Here is a 27,982-nt window from a genome sequence, read left to right as displayed (position 1 = left end):
ATTACTTCCTTTCAAGCTCTCTGTTAGATGGCGTGCATTTATATTTTGGCTTCTCATCATGGGAAATGCAAACTAAATGTCATCTAAGTTTCTCACACTAATCCATCTACATCACAGCTGAAGAGCAGATGCCAAGGCTGGGTGTGGAGCTCCATTGGTACAGTGCTTGCAGCATGCACAGAGCTCTGGGTTCAATTCTCAGCACCCACCTGTCGTCCCAGAACTCCAGGAGTTCAAGATCGTTTTTGGATACATAGAATTTGAGGCAAGCCTAGGCTACACCAGACCCTGTCTCAAAAAAAAAAAAAGCAAATGCTCAAAAGGCATTTCACATAACAATGGATCCTATTTAATAGTTTTATAAACCATCTTAGGTCAGTCCAGTGGCCTCATTTAGAGCCATTACCTCATTGCACAATTTTTATTTAAATTAGCTTTGGAAATGTTAAAAATGGTATCTGCACCCACTAAACAATCAGTGGCAGAACCTAGATTTAATCCACACCAATCTGACTGGCCCCAGACCTGTGATCCTCAAGCTAAACCCACAGACAGAATGGACCATGCCCGATTACTCCCACTTTACTAATCAAACACTGATTGTATAGTTTGTACCATGTCACAAAGCACGTTAGTGGGAGCCACAGCCAAACCCGGCCTTATACTCTTCACTCCCCATTCTTGCAGAGGAACAAGCCAGAGTTTGCAGGTTACCTCCTAAAAGCTGTACTGACTTCTGAGAATAGAATCTCAAACATTCGTATACGTGACTTAGCTGACCATGGTATCCATGTGCCTTAGCTGAACATGATATCCGTGTGGTTTAGCTGACCGTGGCATACATGTGGTTAACTGACCATGGTGGTATACATGTGGTTAACTGACCATGGTAAACACGTGACTTAGCTTCACCACAGTTCTGGTACGCTGCCTTTCTATTCCATCTCTCTGGAAATAGGTACCAGGATGGACCTCTTTATGGGTCCCAGAATCCTCTCCTGGACCGCATGAACACTGATGCTGACAGCTGACGAGGACAGGATGCCTCCCTGGACCTTCATCCTGCCATTGGCTGCCCTGACACCACCACAGGAAATCAGCAAAACGTCTTGAGGAAGCACAGACATCGTCTGCTACGTTCTTTCCCTTTATTCATAAGACTGTAAAGAGACCATGTCATAAAATTCCAGCCGAAAAGGTCTCATCTCCTTGAGTCCCATGATTTCAAGCAGGCTCCAAAGTGGGGTGTCAGTGCTGTGCTCTGGCAGGAAGCTCTTCTCTAAGCCACTGATTCTGTGTCCTGAAACTTGCATCCAGTAATTGTGCCTATGATGCCGTGGTCAAGGAGTGATTTTCAAAAAACAGAGTAGACACAGCGGCAGCTTCCCTGCCTGCAAGAGAAAGAAATAGGTTTTATCACCTAATAAACACGTCTCACCAATCAATACTTATTTGCCCGCTTTTCTGAAGCAGCTCCCAAGAGTCACTTGAATTCCCTCACTATGGCTAATTCTTGAAGAAATTGCATTCCTACCTCCTAACAATCTTTGAACAAAGCAAGCACCTCATTTTATTAAGTCCAGCTACCTGGAGGAGCTACTTCAGAATGGAGCAGAAGATAGAGCTACCAGTGAGCTCTTAATCATTCCGAGGAGATAGAACTCAACTGTGTTATCAAACCTCACCGAGACGGTCTCCTGAATGCCAGTGGCAAGAACAAACAGATGTCAGAGCTATTTGTTTTGTTCAAAAGTGACAGGAAATCAAAAATCCATCAAATACATGTGTCAGCAGCAATGCCACAAGCACACTGGTTAGTGAGATTTATGTGCCTCCATTTTGGTCCATGAGAAAATTACCTTCTAAGCTCTCTCCATTTTCAAATGCCCACTTGGACACACAGGTAAGAGAGTTCATGAATGTTTCTTTGATGCTAGGTACCATGGAAAATGTAGCCAGCATATGTTACATGAATCTAAATCCTACATTTTTATGGTTTTAGGGGGATCAGGGTTAGCCCTGACTGGCCTGGAACTCACAGAGATCTGCGTATTAAGTACTGGGACTAAAGGCAAGTGACGTAGAAATATGAAATAATCTCTCCTCTTGCACTTTGTGTAACTCTACAAATTGTCTTTTAAGACAGAGAACTGGGCTGGAGAGGTGGTTCAGAGGGTGAAGTGCTCACTACACAAACCATGAGGTCCTGAGTCCGAATATCCAGAAACCATGTAGAATCAAACACATAGCATGTATGTCTATTGTCCCAGCACGCACACAAGATTGGAAATGGACTCAAGAAATTCCCCAGATGCTCCCAGGTCTGGCATACACAGCAGAAATAAAGCAAGAGACCCTGTCTTAAATAAGGTACAAGGTAAGAATCAATACTTCAGATTAACCCCTTCCATCCCTCCTTCCCTCCATCACGCATACAAGCACACACACACACCTGCATTTATGCATATAAATGCATACATATACATATGCACACATACAAAAGAAAATGGAGAGTTGCAAAATTCCAAAGTTTGTATACCAATTAAATTATAAACAGTGCCCATACTGTTACAGTGACATTGTCCATGTTAACATAATGACTGTATTCTAGTGTATATGTGCTGGACCTATCTGGCGGCATCAGTGACCATTGTTGATGGTACTATTAATTTCATTGTTGTCAATATTTAAATGTCTCTTCATGCCTTAAGATAGCATCATTCAAGTCTTCACAAAGTGAGGTGTTAGCACAAATACAGAGGAGATAAACTGTCTAATATAGAACAGAGGTATGATGTCACCCATGTCACAGTTTTAAAAGGTTACACAATCACCACCACAATCCTTGATGTAAATTTGTAAACTAACTCAGGAGACAACTTTGCCCTTCTTGTTTCCAACAAACAAAAGGAGAAGAAAGTAAATAATGTAGGATCTGAAGGCTGTGTAGTCTCTGTCAAAACTACTCAAGTCTGCTATTGAAGCTTTGAACGTAGCCAAGAGCATAGCTGTGTTCCAATAAATCTTTATTTATAAAAAGCAACAGCTTGGCCGGGCGTTGGTGGCGCACGCCTTTAATCCCAGCACTCGGGAGGCAGAGGCAGGCGGATCTCTGTGAGTTCGAGGCTGGGCTGGACCGACAGCCTCCAAAACAATACAGAGAAACCCTGTCTTGTAAAAACCAAAAAAAAAAAAAAAAAAAAAAAAAGCAGCAGCAGCTTGGATACGGCTTTCTGAACCCTATTTTCTGTGTGGTCTTTCCTACCCATTATATTTTTATTTACTTTTTATTTGTGTGTGTGTGTGTGTGTGTGTGTGTGTGTGTGTGTGTGTGTGTGTGTATGCGAGTGCATGCAGCACAGTGAGGAGGTCACAGGACAACTTGTAGGAGTTAGTATCTTACTTCTCCTACCTGAGTTCGTAAGACTGAACTCAGATCGACAGGTTTGGGGCAAGCACCTTGCCCCAGTAAACCATCCTTTAAGATGTTATTTTTGTCTTGAAACTGGTCTCACTCATAGCCCAGGCTACTCCCAAACTCTCAGCAATCCTGCCCCAGCCTCCCTAATGCTGGTTCCTTTCCATTTAATTTTATCATTTTACTGTTCAAGAATGGTACACTCCCCACCTACAACTTATTTTTCATAAAGCTGTTTTTGAGAAAGGAAACACGTTCCATTAAGACGGAAGCATTTCAAACTACAAAACCTTTGTAAAAATTGTCAAGAAAGTGGGAAAGGGAGAAAATAACGCTGTAGCTGGGTTACAGCATCAAAGTCTCAAATTCTCCAGACTCTGATTTTAGTGATGACTACAGAACTATTTATTTATATTTCACAAAATGGTATACTACAAAATCAACAACTAAATCAGCAATTTAGTCGTATATAAATAATAACTCAATGACGTTGATTGGTACATCTTAAAGCTTAAATAATAGTCTTTAATTTATAGTAATTATAGATGCATATGTGAAGAATATATATCTTTTCCTTTACATTTACTCCATTGAGAAAATGGGTTATGAATTATGACAGCCTGCTCTATGCATAGAACACAGGAGTTCTGTGGCACCGAATGCTACCATCCTACACTGAAGATCTGGCACTATGCAGACCTCAACCACTTAGCTACTTGAGATGGAGTAAGCTGCTTTTTTTATATACACACCAGGAAAATCCCAAGTCATAGGTTAGTGTCACATAGTAAAAAGAAAAAGAAATAGACAATCCAAGTGTTCCACCTCTTGATATTGAAAAAGCATTATCATCTACAAAGTTCATACTGGAGAACTGTGTGATCAAGTCACATATATACACAGGCCAAAATAATAATAATAGTCTCAAAAGTAATTTAAATGAGATTATTATTTTGTGCTGAGCTGCACTCATAGCTATCCTGGGCCATGTGGGCCAGAGGCTAAAGTGGATGAAAGACAACTGGCCACACTGTCAACTTTTTAAATTTACTCATCTTTATTAACAACACTTTAAACCCAAATTGACTTGAACCACAAGTTGACATGAGCCTTTATCCTCTTTTCAGATGAGTTTGCTCTAACCTGGAGCTGGTCTACATTCAGATGATAGGTAGGTAGGTAGGTAGGTAGGTAGGTAGGTAGGTAGGTAGGTGGGTGGGTGGGTGGGTGGGTGGGTGGGTGGGTGGGTGGGTGGGTGGATGGACGGACGGACAGACAGACGGACGGACAGATAGATGAATAATACAAAAAGAGGCTTTGATGAAAAATTTAGGGGAAAATAAAGGATGAAACTATTCTGATAACTGATATAAAGGTAGACATATGCACAAAATTCTAAGAGCCCAGCTATCTGCTTTCTTAGTGTCCTAGCACTGACTGCCTCCATCATCTCTACCTAAAGATGAGCTCAGGAGACACCCTCCCACCCCCGAGACTCAGTCAACCAGAACTCCAGGAGTGGGCCCACTAATCTATACTTTAAAATTTTCCAGATGTTTCTTTTGTTCTCTAAAGTTTCAAAAGCACTAATTCAACATTTGGGAACTAGCAGGCATATGGTTTTCCAAAGCCCCTCATATAACTTAGAGCTGCCTTCAGATCTCACTTCCTGGGTGAGTCGGGGTCAGTGCCCAAGTGCACAAGCACATTAGTACTTAGTGAGAGTGTGCTCTATTAAGATTGAAGCAGCCAAATGGAAGCCATTAGAGATGCCTCTACCTGGGACTACAGTGAAGCAAAGCCATTATTGAATCCCTGGAGAGATTGTGAAGATGAGAGCCACCATCAAGGCCACAGGGGTGGTGGCTCCAACCATATCTCCATTTAAGTCTATTAGGCCTGTGCAGAAAATAGGTGGATATTGGAGAATGACAGTTAATTATTGTGATCAACTGGGGACTCTAATCATAACTGTTGTACAAGCTGCTGTTGCCTTCCTTGAATAGATAAATACATTTCCTGGTATCTAATATGTGGTGGGGTTTTTTTTTTCTTTGTATCTGTCCATAAGACCCATTAGAAGCTACTTTTTTTCAGTTGGCATCTTTTTAGTATTTAGTAGATATTAGTATTACTATGAGATGGCCATGAGTCCTTGAGGATAAAGGGTAGAATGTTCCAGCTCAAGGTGTCTGGGTGTCAGGTTGATAAAGGATAGATTTGTCTTCATTGTCAACTGACTGGATTCAGAGGGGGTGGGGGATACAATTCTAGGTGAGTCTGTGAGGATGTTTCCAGAGACATTTGTCCAGGAAGGGAAGACATGAACAGCATGCCATGGGTTGGGATTCTGAATTTAACATCAACGGAAAGAGAAAACTGAATGAGCACCAACGTTTGCATCTCTCTGCTCTGTACTGTGAAGGCCACCACACTGTACTCCATCCCTTCTTAAAACAGAAGCCAAACTAAATCAATCTTCCTCATAGTTGCTTCTGCGAGGTTATTTTATCACAGCAGTGAGCAGAGTAGCTAATAGAGTGAGTCTCACCAATACGCCATCCTAGAAAAACAGAGCGATGGAGCCAGGCTCCTTATAATCTGTTTAAGGAACAGGGTGGATATAGGAGCAAACCATATTTAGCTTCAATTCTAGCACTCTGTGAGCACCTACCATGTGCCATGCCTGCACTGGATAAAATCATCTTGTTTAGCCCTTCAGTAACATTGAAATTTACGTATGTCAAGTGTATACAGCTAAGTACTCAAAATGGCGGGCATTCAACCTGCAAATAAACAGAAATGCAACTCTCCAACTAGTGTCCATTCAGAGGCATGGCTGGCATGCTTTGAAACTCACAGTACTTGTATATGAATGGTCCTATCATTTCTTCTTTGGTTAATTGCTCTCAGAGTTCACCGTATACCACAATTAAAACAGCATTGTTTATAGAAAACCATGTGTAGAGTGTCCTTTTAAGTTGGCTGCAGGTAATTCTGAATTGCTAGTCTATGCCCATGACAAACACTCCTAATCATGCAAGGCACTCAAGTTGGAGCCCAGGAATTATTCCTAAGATTGGGATTCCTCCAGAATGACATTTCAGGTGATGGAAAGTGTATGCTTATTGCGTGTCCCTTATCCAAACTGCCTGGATAAGAAGTATTTTGGATTAGGGAATTTCTCATGCTTTTGAAGTATTTACACATACATAATGAGATTCCCCAGGATTAGAACCCAAGTGTAAACACTAAATTCATTTCCTTTTCATATAGACTGTATGCTCATAGCCTGAAGATAATTTATGTATAATACTTTCAGTTAACCTTGTTTGACTGCCACCCAGCACATAAGGTCAGGCATAAAGTTTGTCACACATCACTTCAGGTCAGCATTCAGGAAGTTGCATACTTGGGAGAATTTCCTATTTTGGTCTTGGGGATTAGCTTCAAGAGTAGTAAGATGTATTTGTTTTAGTGGCCAATCAACACATTCTTTTCTTGTTATCCTTCCTGCCCCAATTACAGCTTCAAGTCTCCCTTCTTACTGTTCTGAGAACAATATCTAAGCTTCTGTTAATCCTGAGAACGCCGTTACAAATCTGCCGCCTCAAGGGCCTCAATCAGTGTAGATTATACTCAACAGTTTTAGCGATTTGAAAGCAGTTGTAACTCAGTGCACAGTACAAAACTGCTTTGAAAATCAGAGAGCCAAGCAAATAAAGCCGCTGAGCAGATAACAAAATGCCTGTGAAATAGTATTCTATGGGTATCACTGGGAAATGTACAGCATGAATAGCCCAGGGAAGTTGATTCATAATGCCAGGTTTATAAGCATGAAAACACGGCGTGAGCAAATAATTGTGATTTTGCTTTTGATACTCACTGATGATTCTTTATTCCACTAAGGGGGAGCCACACTGTTCCTTTAGCAGCATCTCCATTATTCTAATTCCCTATGGAGAGAAGAAAGAAAAATCAAAATGTCATGTTACATAGACAAGAACCATTACATTCATCATAACCTTTTCTCTACAGGGAATCTGATCTCGAGCATATATTTGTTCAAAAAGTGGGCTCAATCATCCCTGACATTTTTGTACTATTTCACTCAGCAATCCCCCTTCTGCTTTCTCCACATGTTCTCAAAGCTGTTTCGGAGGTGGGCAGAGCAGAGTTTGGAATCTGCTTGCAACATCAGAAAGCAACCCAAGCCAAGGTAAGCAATGTCTCACAAGTGGCATAGCTTGCCAGAGTTGGGATAATGGTAACTGTAAATGTTTGCTGAACGCTGACAGTTGTGCTGGTTTCACTGCCAAGGTTCATGCATGCTGGTGGGGACAGCAGGTGCTGCCATGCCGCACTGAGATGCTCTCCAAGAGGAAGGCACTCTTCCCCCATCCACAAGAACCTATTATGGACCTCTGCAGGCACAAGGCCATCTCAGCCAAGGCAGATCATCACCTGAGGTCATGCCCTCTCTCTAGTGCCAGCCCTTATCCTATGACTGATGGATATGAAGACAGAACGACTCTCTTCCCCCACTTGCCAACGACTTTGAGGGGTAATACACACCCCATGTCTCTGCTGCAGCTGTATCTCAGCCAGCTTCCCCTCTTCCTTCTCCTTACAGAGGTGCTCCCCAGAATCCTCTCCAATACATTCCACGTGCAAATCTCCACTTCTGACACTTTGTTTGCTACGCACAAAACTGCTTTCCTAGTTACAGCACAGAGGTTCAAAGAGGTTTCAGCGGGTGCGCCAAGCTCTAATGTCCCGATGCCGGGGAGAGCACACAGGCACTCCACCCTGCTTTCAGCCCCGCACGCCAGTCTTCCGCACCACTCGCTCCATGACGTCACACCCCCCTGCCTACCACCTGCTCTTGGGAATAAGAAGTGGGGACCAGGGATGCAACAATGTATCTGACTAATATTTATTATATGCCTACTATGTGCACTAGATATTAAATGATAAACAGTTAAGAAAAGGACCCTGCCTTGATAGAATTTTCTTTCTTGTTTCAATTTTCTCTTCTTCCAACACCCCCTCCCAAATAATTAAATATCTTATCGCCAGGAAGAACAAAATCTGCCATATAAATTCTTTTTACAAACATTTTTTTCAGAGTAGCTGCACACATCCAGGCAGTAATGTCTTTAAAAAAGGGAAAGCACATTCTTCCTTGGGAAGAGAGAACTAACCAGTAATCTGTCTCAGCCATCTAAATTAAGACTTCCACCACTCACCAGGCCACTAATTGACATAAATAAAGATTCCAAGGCTTGCCCTGGGAATTGTTACTTATTGGATCAATTATGCTCACAATGTGACAGTTGATTTCTCTTTCTCTCTTTCCTCCTCTCATACCACTTTAATCTTAAGAAGAATGGTTAGACACAGAAAGAGGAGAGTGAGGGCAGGGAAAAGGCTTAAAGTCAATTAAGAAAAAGAAAAATCCAAACAATAGGTCAGCCATTATTTGGCATCTCTCTTGATAAGGAGGAGCCTAATCAAAACCCAGTCGAAAGTCCTTTCAAATAAAGTTCATTCCAACACTCAGATCTCACCCCTTAGAGATGAGACTGAAAGAGGCTAAATTTATACCCCTTATCACACAATGGGCCCTGCATGCAGAGTAAACATTAAATACATCCACCTTTTAGAGACGCTTTAAAAGCTTTTTGGACTGACAAACCATAAACCAGTTTGATTTTATTATCTCTCTGCTCTCAGGATGTTTTTTCCTCTATTACTAGGCTATCTTTCCCCATTTGTCGATGCACAGGCAAATAAGCCACCTAAGGCCTCATGTCCCTAATGCCAAGACAGCAAGGCCTAAAGGCATTCCCATTCTTTAGTCTCGAGTCTTGCAGGTTTGAAGTCCTTCACAAAGGCCCTTCTCTGTTTCTGAGAAATCACTGATTATGACTGCAAGACCAGAGCGTGTCTTCAGGAGAGGTAAAACCAAAGATGGCTAGGTCTAGACAGTGTGTTTATTTTATAATCAAGTTGACACTACCTGGTTTACTTGGGAGGCTCTAAAGAGAGTTGTATTAGACCTTACAAAAATTATAGACAACGGAGTTATGGGGAAGTCCTATGTATATGTCAATAAAGCACTGTTGGCCAATAGGGAAGCAAGATAGGTGGGATTAGGAGTCCAGGAGGACTCTGGGTAGGAGAAACACAGAGAGTCACGATGTAGCCCGCCAGAGAAGTAACATATCCGGAACTTTTCTCCGGTAAGAGAAATCCTTAGATTAACAATTATGGGATAAATACTTAAATCAGAGCTAGCCAGTAAGAAACAACCAAGGCCAACAGCTTCATAATTAATACAGCGTCTTGTGTTATTTGGGGACTACAAGGCGGCAGAGCCCAGGCGACTTGGTGGGGAAAAGCCAAAGCTGCCGGCAAGGAAAAGGTATCTCTCTACAATGGAGCAGTTCCCCAAAGGCATACCCATGCAGAGCTCTTAATAAGAGAGCTACTCACTTAATTATCACAGTAACAACAACAACAAAAAAAATGGTGTTAAAGACCCCACTGGAAAGAGCTCCCTTCTTGTGATTCATGGCTTTAGAGCAAATACTGCCTGTGCTAGTTAAATTTTTTGTCAACTTGATACAAGCCAGAGTCATCTAAGAGGAGGGAACCTCACTTGAGAGAATGCTTCCATAAGACGGAAAACCTAATTAAGACACCGTCCATAAGCAGGGCGGTGGTAGCACACACCTTTAATCCCAGCACTCAGGAGGCAGAGGCAGGTGGATCTCTGTGAGCTCGAGACCAGCCTGGTCTACAAGAGCTAGTTCCAGGACAGCCTCCAAAGCCACAGAGAAACTCTGTCTCGAAAAACCAAGAAAAAAAAAAAAAAAGACACCGTCCATAGAACCAGCTGCCACCGTGTGTATGAGACTTCAGCCAGCATATCACAGGACACGAAGTCCCCACTCAGAGGTCGTGGTCTCATGGAAGAATGAAAAACATGTGAAAGGCAAGCCAGTCTCTGGAAAGGGCTGTAACATACAGAAGAAACACCGTATGAGAGAAAAAGGGGAGGAGAGGTCAGTCACACAAGAGACAGGGGAAGAAACTACAATGCCGCTTTGGAGTCCCACACCGGAGAAGTACAGAGGGAACCCAAGAAGATTAATTAGCAAAAGGCGTGGAACAGGGAGCCCCTCACAGCTCTCTCACTGTTAAGCAATTACCACGGGAAACTGGACAGAACAGAGAAGGAAACAGGACGATCATACATCCCATCTCTCAAGCTCCCCCACCCACACCCACACTCTTTCCCCTCCTCAGCGCCACTGCTTCCTGGAAGAGTCAACAGCACACAAAACCTCCTCTGTAGCCACAAAGAGACATCTGGGTCATACCCAAGCTTGCTGTGAAACTTTGTGCAAATTTTAAAATTCTTTATACCTCAACTGCCCTCCTCTTTGAATAGAGATAGTGACATTGGCTTGTCCTAAACTTTGGGTAAAACCCCGTCTAACCCGAATACCATAACTCCCAGTGTTAAAATGCTAGTTTATGTCACCCGCTCTGCAATTAAATAGCTGCTCTTCCTCTGCTAAATCCGCCTGTAATCCTGTGAGGCTGGAGACATAGCTTCGCTGGTTCCCAGCAAGCACAAACTCCATTAAGCCAAGTGTGGGGCCATATGCCTGCAATCCCAGCATTCCGGAGGCAGCAGTAGGGGAGACCAAAATTTTAGCATCATCTTTGGCTACATAGTAAGTTCAAGATCAGCCTGGGATACATGAGATCCTGTTGAGGGGTAGGGGAGCGTGGCTGATGAAGAGGCTTGGCAGGTAAAAGCACTCACCATGAGGTCTAGACTACCCTAGTTTGAGGGCTAGAACAAAGGTAAAAAAGATGAAAGGACTACTTTACAAAGTTGTCCTCACATATACAGCATGGCATGTGATACCCCCACTCCCACCAACTTCCACCCCAACACACACAGAGTAATAATAAACAGGCAAACAAAAAGCATGCATCCTGTAGAAGAGTGTAGCCTTGGGACACAGAAGACACACCATTAACTGTCCACTGGATGAATGAATGAATCCACAAGCTAACCAATCAATGATCATTTTGTATTCCTGCCACTTCAGATGAGATAGCAAGGTTCTCAATTAGGGTACAAGGTTTGCTTATGTTTGAACCCCAGTACCTTGGGTAGGAGCTCAATGCTAATGGGTTGTAACGCTTATCACGACTTATGGATGTGAGAACAATGAGCTTAGGTAGAAATGATCCGAATGAATCTGCCTCATGTTCAGCAGCCATGAAGTGTGGGTGGGACGTTGGAGCAGCCACAGAGATGAGAGCACAAAACAAGGAAAGGATGAAGGCATGAGAGGAGGAAAGAAGGAATAACGGAGAAGTAGCCAGGAGCACACATCAGATCTGGAGAACGCTGCGTTAGTCAACAAATAGTGAGAAAGAGGTACTTTCCAATGCGGAAGCTTGCATTGTAAAAATCACTGGCCACTTAACAAAAAGATGTGCACCAAATTTAGTTCAAAAACTTCATTACCCTTCAACTCCTATTTCCCACTAAGATGGCTTTTATAGAACTTGCCTCAAATCCTGACATGTCCTGTGGCCCCAGTCATACTCATCAGGCTCTGTCTGGTCTGTTTCCTTCCTAATCCCCCAGTCACAGCCCTGTGCATTCTCCTCTGACCATGTACATGACTCACATGGCTGCCTCCTACTCAGGAGCACATCTGTGTCTTCTTTCTCACCGGCTGTTCTCTCTGAGAAACGCTCCCAGGTCTTCAAGTGGCAGTCCTCCTCACTCTCTGCAGCATTCACAATTCAATTGGTCTAGCCCCTCCTCAGAGAATGCCCACTCCTGTGGCCACCCCTGTTCATATAGCCCGGTCAGTCTGGATCAAGTGTCCACACCCCAGTCTTTACAGCATCCATATAGCAATTCTCAAGTTTCTAAAACACCCAGTCTTATCTGTCACCCCCATTTGAAGATATATTCCGTAAGATCAAAGAAAGATCCCATGAGTGTCCACTACTGAATCCCACCTACTCTAGAACCCAATAGGATGGGCATCATTTGTGAAGGAAAGAAGGGAGAGAAAGAAATGGGGGAAGGGAGGGATGAAAGGAGGAAGCTGTCTGCATCCAGTGTTCTCAAAGATCTCCAAAAAGAGATATTTTATCACAACAAACCATCTTTTAATCTGATGGCCAATTCTTTTCCATCTAGAGCTACCTTCAACTACAAAACTGGAATAGCACCAAATAACAATAATAAGAATGTATTAGCCCATGCAGTGTGCCAAACACCGTGTGAGAACCTTCTCAGGGCGAAACTCCTCTACATTCCATCTGCATCAAAAGATTCCTATTTGTGCTTGGGGATGACACCGAGGCTCACAGACATCAAACATCCTACCCAAAACTACGCAGTAACGAAGAAACAGAGCCTCCATTCGACTCATGGCAATCAAGCAGAAGAGTCTAGAATTCGACTAGACTGGAAGCTCTGATGAGAGTGTGAAACCCTATTACAATGCTGGATATAGGCCAAGAGCTTTTCTCCCTTCCCTGTTGACTATGGCTTGAAATTCTGATAAACAAATCAGATATGAGTCAATATCTAATCACATCTACAAATTATCTCAAATTATTCAAGTAGGAATAGTCAAATACAATATACCACTTTGATACAATTTTCCCAATAGCAGCTGATACATCCTTCAGTAAGATTCATTTTTATCTTCATTAATCACCCCCAAACCTTTAGGTGTAACTGCATAACATTAACTGCCACAACGATTCTGATACCTCCGCTTCGTATTATTAATCTTTCTCTCTCCTGAAGAAGAATATTTAATTCTCACAACTTGCAATAGGAAATAATATGTGCCCAAATTTTAAAAAAAAATCTAAAACTTGAGAGAGACCGTATAATTTCTAAACCAGAAACAAAATCTACAACAGGCTGGAAGAGGCTGGTTTGATTTCGAGAAATCTACAGCCAAATATCAGGAAGAAGATGGAGCTGTGACTTTCATGGCCCCCTTTCCCCACTAGCCCAACCTGACGAGCATTAAGTCCAACATGACTCGATCTGTCTTAATTATGACAGTCTAGAAATGTTACCTGTACACAGCTTTATTTCTCCTAACTTGGATTTCATGTGAAACACAGCTTTTTTCCCCATTAATCAAGGGTAGCCTCTCACACAGAGCCACACCCCACCCGGACCATCACAATACTGAACCTCTGTATCTGCTTAGAGTCTCCATCCAAGAGACACATTCATCACTACTCCTCATGCCATCCATGTCAGTCATAATGACAAGGTGTTCTCTCTTATCCTCCAGCAGGGCAAGTTCAGTGCCTGTCACCAGTGGGACACATTGCCTACTCTTGTTGTGACAAACAACAAGACTTCTATCAATTCTCTTTTAGCAGAGGTATTTTTCCTGTTCAAACTTAAGCCAAAGTATAGCTTCCCTATTTTTCTTCTCTACTGTAAGACAAAATGAAGAGTCAAAGAGTCTACACATTTTATCAATGAATTGTCTCTAACAGAATTTGTAAAATCTAACTGTAGTTCAGGAAATAAATAAATCAACAGATTCCTAGCTAATTCTCCTTTTGTTTATTTCCACCCCTGTTCATAGTCATGTTTCTGTGTAAGTCAATAATATCTGCATGTATGTCTTCAAATCAGGTGTTTCCTTTGAACAAAGAACCATTTCCTAAGCCCATACATTAGTAAAAAGCCCATTTCACAAGGGCTCATCAGCATCCACGCTACGGCTGATGTGTTATGGGCTGACTACAAGCCTCTGTCTCACCCACATTTTTAATGTTCTCAACAGTCCTAGGAGGTGAACTACGTTCACTCTCATCATCTCCAGGGAAGGAAGGAGTCTCAGAAGACTGAGAGCGTAAGGCCACATGGCATGAGTGGAAGGCTTAGAATTTCAACCCGGATTTCTCCAGTCTTTGCACAATGAGCACTTAATCTCAATGACTTTGTTCGCTTGCCTGGGTAGAAAGAACAGAAGAAGCATTTTGCTTTGCAACACTGCCTTTAAGAATTAAATGAGACAGGGCTGGAGGCATGGCTCAGTGGTTAAGAGCACTGGCTGCTCTTCCAGAGGACATGGGTTCAATTCCTAGCACCCACATGGCAGCTCACAACCGTCTGTAACTCCAGTTCTAGGGGATCTGACACCTTCACACCAATGCACATAAAATAAATTTAAATCGTTATTAAAAAAAGAATTAAGTGGGACATCTACAGCCACTTGCATACAGCATGCTTGTGTTAACAATGTTTAACCACCCAACCTCCCTGTGGTGGGTGGGGATGGGGCGGTATGGAGGAGTGGGGGGGATGTCTCTCACCACAGGCCCTCTTCAGTCAGTGTCCTGTGGCCCACAAAAAAATGCCACCAGAGACCCCTTGAGGATCTTAACATTCACAAAGTATTTCCCTTGTTCATGACATCATCTCACAGACACTGGGTGCTGACACACACCAGATGGTGAACCAGTCTGTCCCAGCAGGGCCACAGCTGGAATCTGGGTCCAAGGGAGAGCTGGTTCTCAGCCCGCAGGCAAAGCCCTCTGCTGTGCGGTGCTGAGCACACAGTACTCCTAGACTCCTCAAATCCTTGGGCCCAGTCCAAGCTAGATGCACTCGAAAGTTACTCAGTGGTGTGCCTGGCTAGAAAGTAGCAGAGTGACTCTCTCAGTATACTAAGGTCTTTAAAGATATGCCGGGCGTTGGTGGCGCACGCCTTTAATCTCAGCAATCGGGAGGTAGAGGCAGGCGGATCTCTGTGAGTTCAAGGCCAGCCTGGTCTACAGTGTGAGTTCCAGGACAGCCTCCAAAAAAACAATACAGAGAAACCCTGTCCCGAAAAACCAAAAAATAAAAAATAAAAATAAAAAAAAATAAAGATGTGTTTCTTGGCCTAGCGTGGTGGTACGTATGCTGCTGTAATCCCAGCATTTGGGAAGTAGAGGTTGTAAGATTAGTAGTTCAAGTCCAGCATCCACTTCACAACAAGTTCAAGACCAGCCTGGGTTCCTTAAGATGATATGGAAGGGAAAATGGGATGGGATGGGGAGAGAAGATGTGTTTGTAGCTTTGATATTACGTCATGTCACTTATTAACATCTACGTGTATGTAGTCCTAATATTCTAAATTTAAGAGAAGCAGAAGGAAAACAAACCTTCTTAGGGAACCCAAAGTGTTTGCAATATCCACAGAGCAAAACACCTCACCACACCTCCAACAACTTTTCTGTCAGGGAGTCTCACTTCTGGGTTCTAGAGAAGCCATGCACACCCACAGGAAGTATCTCTGCTCCAATAAGTTATCAATGTATATAACATCTTGGTCAGCTGTCCAACAAAATTCTATTTCCCGCTTACCTCAGTGACTTTTTGTTGCTGTGACAAAACACCATGACCAAAAGCAACTTAAGGAAGAACAATGGCTGACAGTTTTGAAAAGTCATTGCACCAAGTCAACTAATTACGCAGGCAATGTTTTAACTGGTTAAATCCTAGGGTCATATCCTCTGCTTAATCTCAGATATTATCTCCATGGATTAATAACTCCCATGTGGCTGAAGCTCTAAACCTGTCTTTGATGTAAAAAAATATTATGAAATTCTTTCCTTTGATTAAAAAATACTTAAAATTTTTTCTTTTGATAAAAAGGTACTTAAAGGAATTATCTTTAAAACCACGAACTGACAGTAATTCCAGCTCTTGTGGAGAAACTTATGTGAAATCCTCAGGGTGGGGGACAAGGCTTCCATCTGTTTCCCTCATTTGGCATTCAACTGGCCAATTCGGGTTCTCTGGGAAATATCTGTTACCATGGCAGACGTAAAGATGTGGGCTGCTAGGAGAGGAAAGTGGGGAATGGGTGGCTGTCTATCTTAAAGTCACTTAGCCTAGGGCTTGCTTGGAGCTCAGTGTGAGAGCACTTGCCTGGCAGGATGCCCTGGGATTAATCTCCAGCACTGTTAAGACCAAGACCATAAGTTGTTATCACAGAAACACAGTAATAATAATTAGTAATAATAAGTTTTTCCTATTTAAAATCAGACATGTATGTAGCCTGCTCTTTAGTGTTAGGACAGAGATCTAACCTAACTGAAAATCTATAGATAACAGTAATGGCAATAAGTAAAAATGTTGGGGTAAAATATATTACCTGAGCCTAATGTTTTTATTGCCATCCCATTGTTTCTGTATTTGAAAGAAATTACTTTGCTTTAATATTAACTCAAAATAAAGTCAAATCATAAAATTATCATTATTTGTATGTTGGCTTGTTTTTGTTGTTGTTTTGTTTTTGTTTGCTGTGTGTGTGTGTGTGTGTGTGTGTGTGTGTTTTAAGCCAAAGTTTTGCTATACAGTGCGAGTATGATTCTCCTGCCTCAGCACCCTGAGTGCTGGGATTACACGCATACACCATCAAGTCTGGTTCCACATTATGCTTTAACACAAAGATGGCAATGATCCCTTACGGTGTGTTTCCTGTATCCCAAGGTATTTCTCTACACTTTCCTGTGATGCTCATGCTCACAAGGTAGGCGGCAGCATGATTCAAATGCCACCCAGAGCTACAAGACAAGGAAGAGTTCAGATTTAAACCCAGGTCATACTGACTCCAAAGACAAGCTCATTATAACCACTAAGCATTGCCTGCAATGCTATAATGGGGAAAATAAGTTTTTGCTTTTAACTTGCTTGCACTTTGCTTTTTAAATAATGACAACACAACAACCGATCATTTGCCTTGTGCTAAGTCCTGACCTGTGTTGTTTTACATAACTCATTTACTCCTTCCAAGGACTCTGTGAAGTAGGAACCAACTGTCCTCATTCTACAGATGAGGGAAATGAGACACATGGATTTTAATGGCTTGTCCAAGGTCACACAGCTCTTATGGGCAGGGTATTGTTACGAATAGCTTTACGAAAATCCTGTTTAAAAGATGTACTAGTTATTCAGTTCATAATCCTGTTAATCAAAAACATAAAACAAGTCTCATAAAATTTTATAGATTTTTAAAATCTTTTGGACTGTCATTATTTCTTTAAATTTTTAACCATTTCAGATATATCTAGAATATTAGAGACTAATAAAGAAAAAACAGTCAAGTTTTCTATTGTTTATGTTTTATGTTCTTTGAGACAGGATTTCTCTGTTAAGTCCTGGCTGTCTGTCCTGGAACTCGCTCTGTAGACCAGGCTGGCCTCTAACTCAGGGATTCACCTGCCTCTGCCTCCCAAGTGCTAGAATTAAAGTCATGGACCACCACTGTCTGGCAACAGTCAAGTTTTTAACAAATGAAAGTATATTTTAAAAAAATAACAGAAGTTATACCCAACTAAAGGCTGCTGATCAAGAAAATTTTATTTATAGCCTTTAAATTCTACTTAATGCGGGAATCAACATGAAAGAAGTTAATTGACTGCAAAAGACACCATTTTCTTCTGCTCAGGAAACAGAGAAAAATAGAAAAATCAGTTGAGGACCAGGTGTGATGGTTCATGCCGGTAATCCTAGCATTTCGGAAGCTGAGGCAAGAGGATCAACATGAGTTTAAGGTCATCCTAAATTCCATGCCAACCTAGGGTACACTATCTCAATACAAAACAACAATAACAACAAAATGCCAGAAAGAAAAGGGGAGAGAAACAAAGATTAGTCCCTCTTAGGAGGGAGAGAGGATTCCAGGAAGAAAGTGAAAGGACCAACCTCCTGCTTTAGCAGCTATGATAGGCTGCAGAAAAGACTCAACATAGGGGCTGGAGAGATGGCTCAGAGGTTAAGAGCACCGGCTGCTATTCCAGAGGTCCTGAGTTCAATTCCCAGCAACCACATGGTGGCTCACAACCATCTGTAATGAGATCTGGTGCCCTCTTCTGGTGTGCAGACATGCAAGCAGGCAAAACACTGAACACATAATAAATAAATAAATAAATCTTTAAAAAAAAAAAAAAAAGACTCAACATGTGCTTGCCTGACCTAGCCTCTCCTGCCCTAGTCACTAGGAGGTCAGAGACCTTCCTCATGGCAAGGAACCAATCAGCAGCTAGCTGGCGGACTGTGCTTTACAGCTCTGGGTGTGCTTTATGGTACAAGTGCAGAGCATAGCAACCGCCCTGGGAGGGCCTATAGCCCTTAACAACCAGTTGACAAATCAACACAAGACAGGTCGTCCAAGCTGGGAAGATCACAAATCCTGTTGCATGCCCCTAGACACTCCCCTTACACTGCTCCATAAGTTCTCTGCCTCCGGTTTCGAGGGGTCTTTCTTCTGCCATCTGCCTCGATGAAAGGATGAAGGGCCCCAGTTAATACAGCTAGCTCGTTAAACAACAACAAGACTCTTTGCTTTTGCATCCGAACGGGTCTCGTAGTGATTTTGGGGTTCAGAATCTGGGCACAACAAAAGGAAGGTAAAGTTAAGACGTCTCCAAAGAAGACAGCTAAGGACTAAGCCGCATCAAATGACAAATCCCAGGCAGCAAGAGGAATCAAAAACAAACAGCTTGAAAGTGGCAAAAAGACATCAAACTCAGGGTCCCTAAATACAATACTCCTTTCAGGAAGATACTGAAGCAGCCTCCACATCACCACTGCCGAGGTCCCTCAAAGGGAGGCACAGCAAGAGCTCCAGTAGCAGAGATTAACTCCTACCACAGAGTAGGGGTGTAGATAAGAACTCACATCGCAAAAGAGGTGATGTACCCAAAGGGAACAACTCCCCACATCAGGAAACACAGGGAGCATGTCCCAGGGCACAAGCACACTATTGCAGGTGGACTACTGGACCCACCAGTAAGAAATGAAGTCATCTTTCCAAACCAAGCAGCCATTCCTACACTTCTGAATTTAACTCCCAAGTTAAGATGACTGATGGGATTTTCTGATCTTTTGGGTCAAACTGGGAGTCTTAATTTAGTGCAAGGAGCCCAGGTCAAGACAAGCTGGAAATTACAAGTGGTCCTTTTGATCCGCAGCAAATCTGTACCACAAAAGCACTCAGTCCACACAACGTGCTTTCTTTCTCTCTTTCTTTCTTTCTTTCTTTCTTTCTTTCTTTCTTTCTTTCTTTCTCTCTTTCTTTCTTCCTTCCTTTCCTCTTCTTGTTTTTAAATTTATTTGTTGTTGTTGTTGCCTCTTGGTGCAGCCTGTTCCAGCTTTAAGTACTATGCCTGCCTCAGGTTTACGAGTAGGTAAAGATTTACGATGGCCACAAACCCCTGTTTCTATTGTCTTTATATATTTGAATCTTCTTGCACAACAGACGAGATAACAAACGCAGAAAACTAACACATTGGTGGGAGATTTGATACAGGACAACGGCAAGAACTCAGCTCCCAATGTCCCAGTGCCCTGTTGAGTGGAATAAAGGAGCACTAGAAAAAAAGTGTCACAGTAAGAACTGAGAAGGCAAGGCCACTTCCACTATTGTCTGACAAAAGTCTACTTCAAGTTCACAGGTACACCCTGCCAAGTGGACTTGGGCCTCTGTTGTCTTATCTCCTCCCCTAGACTTCTTCTGTCTTCACACTGACAGATAGGAAAGAGGGCTCTGAAACCACACAGCCTGGATTTGAGTTCCAATATTGTATGACGCCTTGTCCACATCTGTAAGAGGGGAAGGTAGGAGTAACTGCAACCTCTTTTCCAGGCTATTGGGAGGACGAATGTTTGAGAAACTATGAAGTGTTTGGATCACAGTGTGCAATTGCTGATTATAGTTACTATCATTATTCTATGTGGTCTCCCCTAGAGCTTCTAAACTGTACCTTTATGGGAGGTATAGATCAAAAATAAGTCATCTTGCTCTATTACTAGGACCAGTATTTCAAAGACCTACAAATATTTATAATATGCAGTTTGGCTCATATGAGCTAGACTGTGACACAAAATCATAGAAACCCTACTTCATGCTCACTACCTCTTCTGCTAACCAGTGGTTTATCAGCATGTTTCTTATTTTTAATATTTTATTGTCTCTGCTACACTCAACCACATCTCCTTGTTAAATGAACTACCTCTGATGCTCTCTAATCTCTACATAGCTAAAACTATTTAATTCTTCCTCATGTGTAATGACTAACAGACAGAAAACATTGTTTAGAGATAAGGGGAACTATGAGAGAATGAAAAACAACACATATAATTTTAGAATTTAAAATGACTTAAATAATTCAATCTGATTTTCTGGGAAACAATAGTTTAGATCAGAGCATCCAGAATGAACAACATGACTATCAGAGTTTGATCAAAGTAGGTCCTGGGTTTCCTAACTCACGACTAGATCAGCAGCTCATTACCATAACATGTAGACATGGCCTCTCCTACCATCATACAAATAATGATCACACACACATCCGAACCTCAAGAAATCACTTCCTAGTTTTTCAGACAAGGCTTGAATTCCCAGATTTCACCTTGTTTCAGAGAAAACACATCCTGAATTTCAGCTGACCAACATAAGAGATTCCCAAAAGTTAACGTGCTGAGCAAAGTCTACTACAAAGAGAGGAATTCAAATGACCCATCCAGGGATTGGGATTCCTAGGCCTCACAGTCAAGAACAGACAGACAGACAGACAGACAGACAGACAGACAGACAGACAATTATGACTCGCAGATCTCTGACTCTGAGATGTTTTCCCCAGGAAGACTATGTGTCAGCAGACTAAGACTCCAGTGACAACAGAATGAGAGAAGGGGATAGGGAGGGACCATTCAAGAAGACAGACCTATCTGAAAGTAAGTTAAGAAGTAGCATCCTTGGTATTCTCATGGCATCAAATGAATGAACTGCGACCAGAATAAGTCTAATAGAGTATGCAAGAGTTGGGTTCAAAAGCATGGTCACCAGACGTAAATAAGAGCTGGGAAGAGGCTTCTGGAACTGAAGAGAAAGCATATTTCATCTGGTCTTCCAAGTAACATAAAGACTCTTAAAAGAACACACACAAACAAGCAGGAAACGGAAGTCCCCAGTCCTTAGTCTACATGCTAGCACACAGCTGACCTGCTGTCATGCCTGCAAACTTTAACTGACACTGCTGGATGACACTATTTCTTGCTCTGCTCCTCTCTCTTGGGATGACTGATTTTAAAGCGTCCACTTTTTTTTAGCGTTACGACTACCTATGCATGTACTTGAGATGCACAGTTCTCAGTTAAGGAACTCAGCATTCACACAACATCCACGTCAACATCACACAACAAAAAAGCCTGGGAAGGGGGGCAGGAGAGACACTGAGGCCAAACAATGTGACAATGGCAGAATCAGTAACTGTTATCATTTCCAGAGTAGATAATCAGAGGGTTGGAACTGGCAATTTTGCTTCTGCTTCACAATTCTACAAGCTAAAAATAATCAGCCAGACAGTTCTGAGACACCAAATCATTCATTCAATTCAGACAAGCCCAGTACTGAACTGGTAGAAGTTACAAGCTGGCAGAATTGTTTTGGAAAGGAACTTGATAATACACACAGAAGGTCTTAACCCAAGAAGCAATAAAAAATGTACAGAAGTATTTATCCTCAGGGATTTGACTCAACACTATTTCCAATAGTGGAAAAAGTAGAAACCGATAATAAAAGCTATTATACAAAAAGGATGCTATGCAAATCGTCAAACTTCCAAGGAATATGTACTGTCTAGATGTAGCTAGGCACACCTGTAATCCAGAGCTCAGGAGGCAATGGCAGGGGGCCTAAAGCTCAGCTCCAGCATGAGCTGTGTGAAGTTTGAAGCAGCTTGGGCTATTTTCAATAAGTATCTTAAAACATTAAAGAGCAAAAAAATATAGAAATATGTAATGACGAAGAAAATTGTTGTCAATGTATCCATAAATGAAAACATTGGGCTGAATAATTTCACCTTTTTTTTTAAATAAAAATCACCTAAACACACAGAGACACATTGTAGGAGCTACATCAACATGCTAAAGGGGAATAAACACACAGAGACACATTGTAGGAGCTACATCAACATGCTAAAGGGGAATACATTATTAGAACTATAGTTTATATTTCACTGAACTTTAAATAAAATACCTGAGATTTAAGGAGATGATTTAAATGTTCTGAAACAATACAAACTTTTCCATTATAGATCTCAAATCTTATTTGAAGCTAGAAACATAGCTCACTGAAAGAATGTTTAACTGAGCATGTGCGAGGCCAATAGTCTGATCTCGAACAGCGCGCATGCGCACACACACACACACACACACACACACACACACACACACACACACACACACACACACACACAAAAGAAAGGATACAGGAAATCCGAGTAAACAATCAGTGTTTGACATTGGCACAGCCATAACAAAGATTCCAGTGCTTCAGACCCAGGGGAATGGCAAAGCCTTCCTTGGATCTGAGTGCAAATGATGACGATGTAGACAAAAAAAAAAAAAAGTGTTCACCATAGCGTTCTCCTCCTTAATGTTTAAGGCCTGGAGACTGCTCTCTTACAGAAACAGCTCCTACGAGATTAGCTAGTTCAGCTGTGTATAATAACCCTGCCTCCTTGTTTACCTGTAATAGCCCTGCCTTCCTGTAATTGTGCTGTGGCTTCCTTATTAGAGAGCCCAGACCACCTGACTCCAGCTTTCCCACATCCATTTGTAAGTCATTTCTTCATTCCCTCATTGCTCCAAGTCAGGACTCTGGGACCATAGCCAATAATTAAGCAAAAGGGGGAAGCAATAACACCTATAGCCAAGCTCAGTTAAATGTCAAAAGATTTCCAAAGGCAGCTAAAATCTCATCTAGGTGGGTGATGGTGACCCACACCTATAACCTACACTTGGAAGCTAAGGCAAGAATATTATGAATTTCAGGCCAACTAGGCTACATTGCAAGTTCCCAGCCAGCCAAGGATACTACAATAGAGAGAATTCTTATCACAACAAAACAAAGCAAAATAATAACCAAAATCTTACTCAAGTAAGTACTCAAAAGCCTATTTACAGGACTGGAGAGTTAACTCAGCTGGTAACGTCTCACCAGCAAGAGGACCAGAGTTCAGTCTCAGAACAGCAGTACAAAGCCAGGCATGGTGGTGTGCACCGGTAATTCCGGTGCTGGGAGGCAGAGACAGGTGGGTAGCCCTGTCCATCCTGGACAGCAAGCCCCAGGTCCCAGTGACAGATGCTGTGTCAGCAAGCAAGGCGAATGGCATGTGAAGTGTGACACCAGAGGCTGTCCTCTGTCTGTACTCCACACTCGTGCATACGCATGCTGCGGGATATTTGCCCTCGGTGTGAGGTGCCTTGCTGCGACTGGTGTAATAAAAGTGAGGTGGAGGTGGGGTTTCCGGGAAGAGAGAGGAAGTAGGAGGACGAGTCTAGGCCCACAAGAGAACCTGGGAGACAAGGAGAGGAAGCTGGGGCACTAGATGGAAGAGAGGTGACCCCATGTGGTAGAACGAAGATTAATAAAAGTATGCGTTAGTTTAAGTTATAAGAGCTAATGGGGCAAGCCTAAGCTAAGGTGAGCTTCCAGAATTAATAAGTGTCCGGGTCGTTATTTGGGAGCTGGCTGGCAGGACAGAGAAGGAGTCGATACACACAGAAGTGAATGTGTGTCTTCACACACACACACACACACACACACACACACACACACACACACACTTACCTGTAATTACGCTTCTTGTCAGGAAACATCTTTTAATACCAGTAACCGCTGAAGCTTATATATGCCAGGCATGTTTGAAGGCTTACTAAATCCTTTCAAATCCCCGTGGAACAAAACTGTGATCACCCCCATTTTACAGATGAGAAGCTGGGGGTCTGTGTTGTGAAGCGTAACATCTAGAATATCAGACCAATGGCCAATAAGCCTTTCTGTGAAGCTTCCCATCCTCTTGCTACATTGAGCACAGGCCCAGGATCCCAGTTCCTACTTGAGTCTTTGGAGAACAGAGCGCACTCCTTTTAGCTCAGGAGCTCATTCATACTCGTACGTGGTTACTAGGGTGTCTACAAGGCACTTCGGTATCCACAAGGTAGCACCGTGACATGTGTCTGCTACATGCTGTCCCATGCTAAGGACAGCCAGTGCCCTCGTGTGGGCTTCACGCTCCAGTGGTTAGCATGACTATTCTAATCAGCAATCTCACTGTAGAAATTTCAATTATCTTTATCACTGAAAGGAAATTAGCACAAGGAATGTTAAAACTGAATTTTCACTGGTGAAATTGGTGGCTTATTAACTACCATAATGCACATTAGAAATAGATTCTCATTAATGCAATAAATGGGACTTAAGATACAGGAATCCGTTCAAAATTCCAGAGATTTTCCCATCCATGCCTGATCATGGAGGCTATATATCTCAATTAAAACCATCCAGGGACAGCTGGTCCTACAGCAGACCACTGGTCCAGAAGACACTGGCTGCTTGACTCTCTCTCCTAACTGCTCTCCTTATCACAAAACAGATGCCACAAACTGAAGATCTGTGCACATACTCTATTATGACTCTAATTTACATGCAGAGAACACATTTCGGCTTCCACTTCCTCCTTTTGCTGAACCCACTCCATTGAGAACGGGCACCTTACAGCACAATGACCGCGATCCTGAGGCGCTCTGCTGCAGCCTCTGCAAAGTTACCACCAGCTCCCGCAACCCGCCCCCGAACAGCACACGGCAAAAAGGCAAAACCCAAGTCACAAGCACGGGTGAGCTGTTCCCACTTGGTTTCTTTTGAGGCCAGAATCCACTTTTCACTTCTCCACCAAGGCTTAGAAGACAATGCGGGTGATAAGAATCTTGCCACGCAGTGTTCTTTTTTTTAGCCAGGCTGTCTCTGTGGTTAAGGATGAGTACAAATGCTGAGGAATGCAGAGTTCTCATTATACAGTCACACAGGCGTGCTCTTTCTTTAAGTTTGGAAAATACATTTCGATGTGTGATAAAATGATTTGTTAGCGCAACCACTCTTGTAGAAGGCCCGTTATTAGTGACATCGCCACTCTCACCACGCCGATCGAAAGCGTGAAGCAGAAGTTGAATTCAACGGCGTGTGAAATATTTGTCACAGAGACAACTGTGGGCAAGTCAAACCATTTGAGCATGACTCTAAAGGTCTGGCTTGGGCATGCTACATCTAAAAAATCTGAACACGTCAGTTTAAGATAGGGTTGTTCATTTGGATTCTTTTTTTAATTTTTTGGGTGTGGTGCTGCACACTTTTAATCCCCAGCACTCGGTTGAGCAGCAGAGACAGGTGGATCTCTGTGAGTTAGAGGCCAACTTGGTCTGCGGTAGGGAAGAAACAAAAAGGCTGGCTATATCTGGCTGCGTGTTTTCTTCAGACTCACTCTATTGGTTATTTATTGCTGTGTATCAAATTACCCCAACTTCGCAGATTAAAACAACATGTGCCTACTATCTTTCTGCTTCTGTGTGCCGGTGGGCTGTGCTCAGATCCCATTACACATCTGTGTGATGCCTCTCAAATTGAGGAACATGCCATATGACACACCCTCTAGTACTGAGAACTTAGTGCATCTGGACGCCCTTCAGCACAGCTGGAGAAAGATACCCAGTAGTGGAAAATTTACAGTTCTTATGCGTAAACTTGTATGAGACAGAAATGGACTATCCGTACCACTTCATTTAACATATCACTAACGTCTAGTGATTAGATAAAGAGGAAGAAATAATGGTCATTCAAACAAGAAAGGAATGTGTGTGTTTGGTGATAACATGATCCAACCATAAAAAATACATGATGACATAATCTTACCATAAAAATAATAAATTCAATGAAGTTTCAGTTTGCAAAGTTAATACACAAAGTGATAGTATTTCTATATATATGCAACTAACTAAAACACTTATTTACAATAAGTACACAGAAGAAAGTCACAAGCAAATAAATCTAGCCACAAAGCTCAAAGACCGTGTGTGTCTATGTGTCTGTGTGTGTTGTTTGTGTGTGTCTGTCTGTTTGTCTGCTTGTGTGTCTGTGTGTTTGTCTGTCTGTCTACTTGTGTGTGTGCATCTGCTGTCTGTCTGCTTGTGTGTCTGTGTGTCTGTGTGTTTGTCTATTTGTCTCTGCCTGTATACCTGTGTGTGTGCATTTCTGTGTGTGTGTGAATGTGTATGTTTGTGTCTCTGTATGTTTACACATCTATGTGTATGTCTATGTCTGTGCATGTGCGTCTGTGTGTGATAGGATGTATGTACAAGTGTGTGTGCAAGTGTATGTACATACAAATAAGAAATGAACTCCCAGTGTTGTTCCTTAAGATCTGTCCACCTTGTTTTGTGAGAGAAAGTCTCCCACTGGCCTGGAGCTTATTGGGTAGGCCCAGGTTGTTTACGAGTTCTGGGGGTTGAAGTCAGGTCCTCCCATTTTTTTGGCAAGCCCTCCTTGACTGAGCTAAGGATACCTGCTCTGCTCCATGTTCTTCCATCACAGGCGCCCTCTTCTTGGGTTCTTTTATCCTCACTGCACACATACGCCCTTGTTTTAATTGTTCTAAGCACACACAACTGCCTTCCAACGCGTACACGATTTAAGTGCAGAGATTGTACATGGGACCATAAGAGTTAGAAACCAAGACCACACTCTGGGGTCAGACAAGCTTTGGGTCACATTCCAGTTGTCCCACTCTCTAATTTAGTAACCTTGAGAAAACTGTTCTGTCACTTGGGACCTTGGCTTCCCTGTGCAAATAAAAGGAGAACAGCGGTTCCCATATCACGGAGTTGCTCAGGGAAGTAGACAAGGCAATACATGCGAGGCACAGGCTTGTCATGTTCAACTCTCATGCTCACCCGTTGCCTTGTTAATACCCTCCTCGGACGCAGAGTGCCGAGCCTGAGCACAAAGCCAGGCTTCACCCATTCCAAGCATCAGCAGATATTTAATCGCTGCCTACCATGCTTTCCACCCTCAGCAACATGCCCCCAAATTAAAGCTGCACAAGGCGCTGTCTCCACCCTGTGAATTATGTCTTATTTGTTTTTTAATAGTTAATATAAAATTTATTATGTAAATAAATTCAATGCATTAGGAAGCTGCTTGAGGATAAATCTAAGAAAAAAACATGGTCTCTGAAAGCCTTTCTCCCCCTGACTAGAAAACCACAAGTGCTTTGACTATGTAACTACTTGATAATTTCTTATATTTGATATGTATGTTTTAAAATTTACATTATTCACCAATTATATCTTTTAAAAAATTCTGGAACTCTGTATAAAACATGCATATATAATTTAAGAGCCACTTTTTAATCACATAAAAGAAAGATAATTTATAAAAACAATTCCCAAATTAGTCTATGTCTCATTTCTATGTGTCTCCAGCACGCTACCGGATGCCCAGCACACAGCCCTTCAAAAGATGCTTATGGAGTCAAATAAAGCTTAAAATGTAGCTATGTGCACTACCCATGTTCACATGGCTCAGGGGAGGTATAATGAAAACAAGAAAGCATGACAGAGAAGCATGGGACTGTGATGAT

At 42.4% G+C, this 27,982-nt stretch overlaps 1 protein-coding gene across 1 annotated transcript in view; it reads right to left on the bottom strand.

Annotated features, from left to right (window-relative positions):
- Positions 1-1,134: 1,134 nt before the first annotated feature.
- Positions 1,135-27,982, bottom strand: part of Prelid2 (PRELI domain containing 2) — a 68,192-nt gene continuing 41,344 nt past the window's right edge. Inside the window, exons 6-7 of the mRNA XM_040741876.1 lie at positions 7,305-7,374; positions 1,135-1,391 (exon numbers count right to left, since the gene is read on the bottom strand). Of these exons, the coding sequence (XP_040597810.1) occupies positions 7,315-7,374 (60 nt within the window). The 3' untranslated portion in view covers positions 1,135-1,391; positions 7,305-7,314. The remainder of the gene's footprint in view (positions 1,392-7,304; positions 7,375-27,982) is intronic.

Source organism: Mesocricetus auratus, unplaced genomic scaffold (genome assembly GCF_017639785.1).
Source record: "Mesocricetus auratus isolate SY011 unplaced genomic scaffold, BCM_Maur_2.0 Super-Scaffold_6730, whole genome shotgun sequence".
Taxonomy (NCBI): Eukaryota; Metazoa; Chordata; class Mammalia; order Rodentia; family Cricetidae; genus Mesocricetus; species Mesocricetus auratus.
Note: the sequence above shows the minus strand (reverse complement) of the source record. Positions and strands in the feature narration are given on the sequence as shown.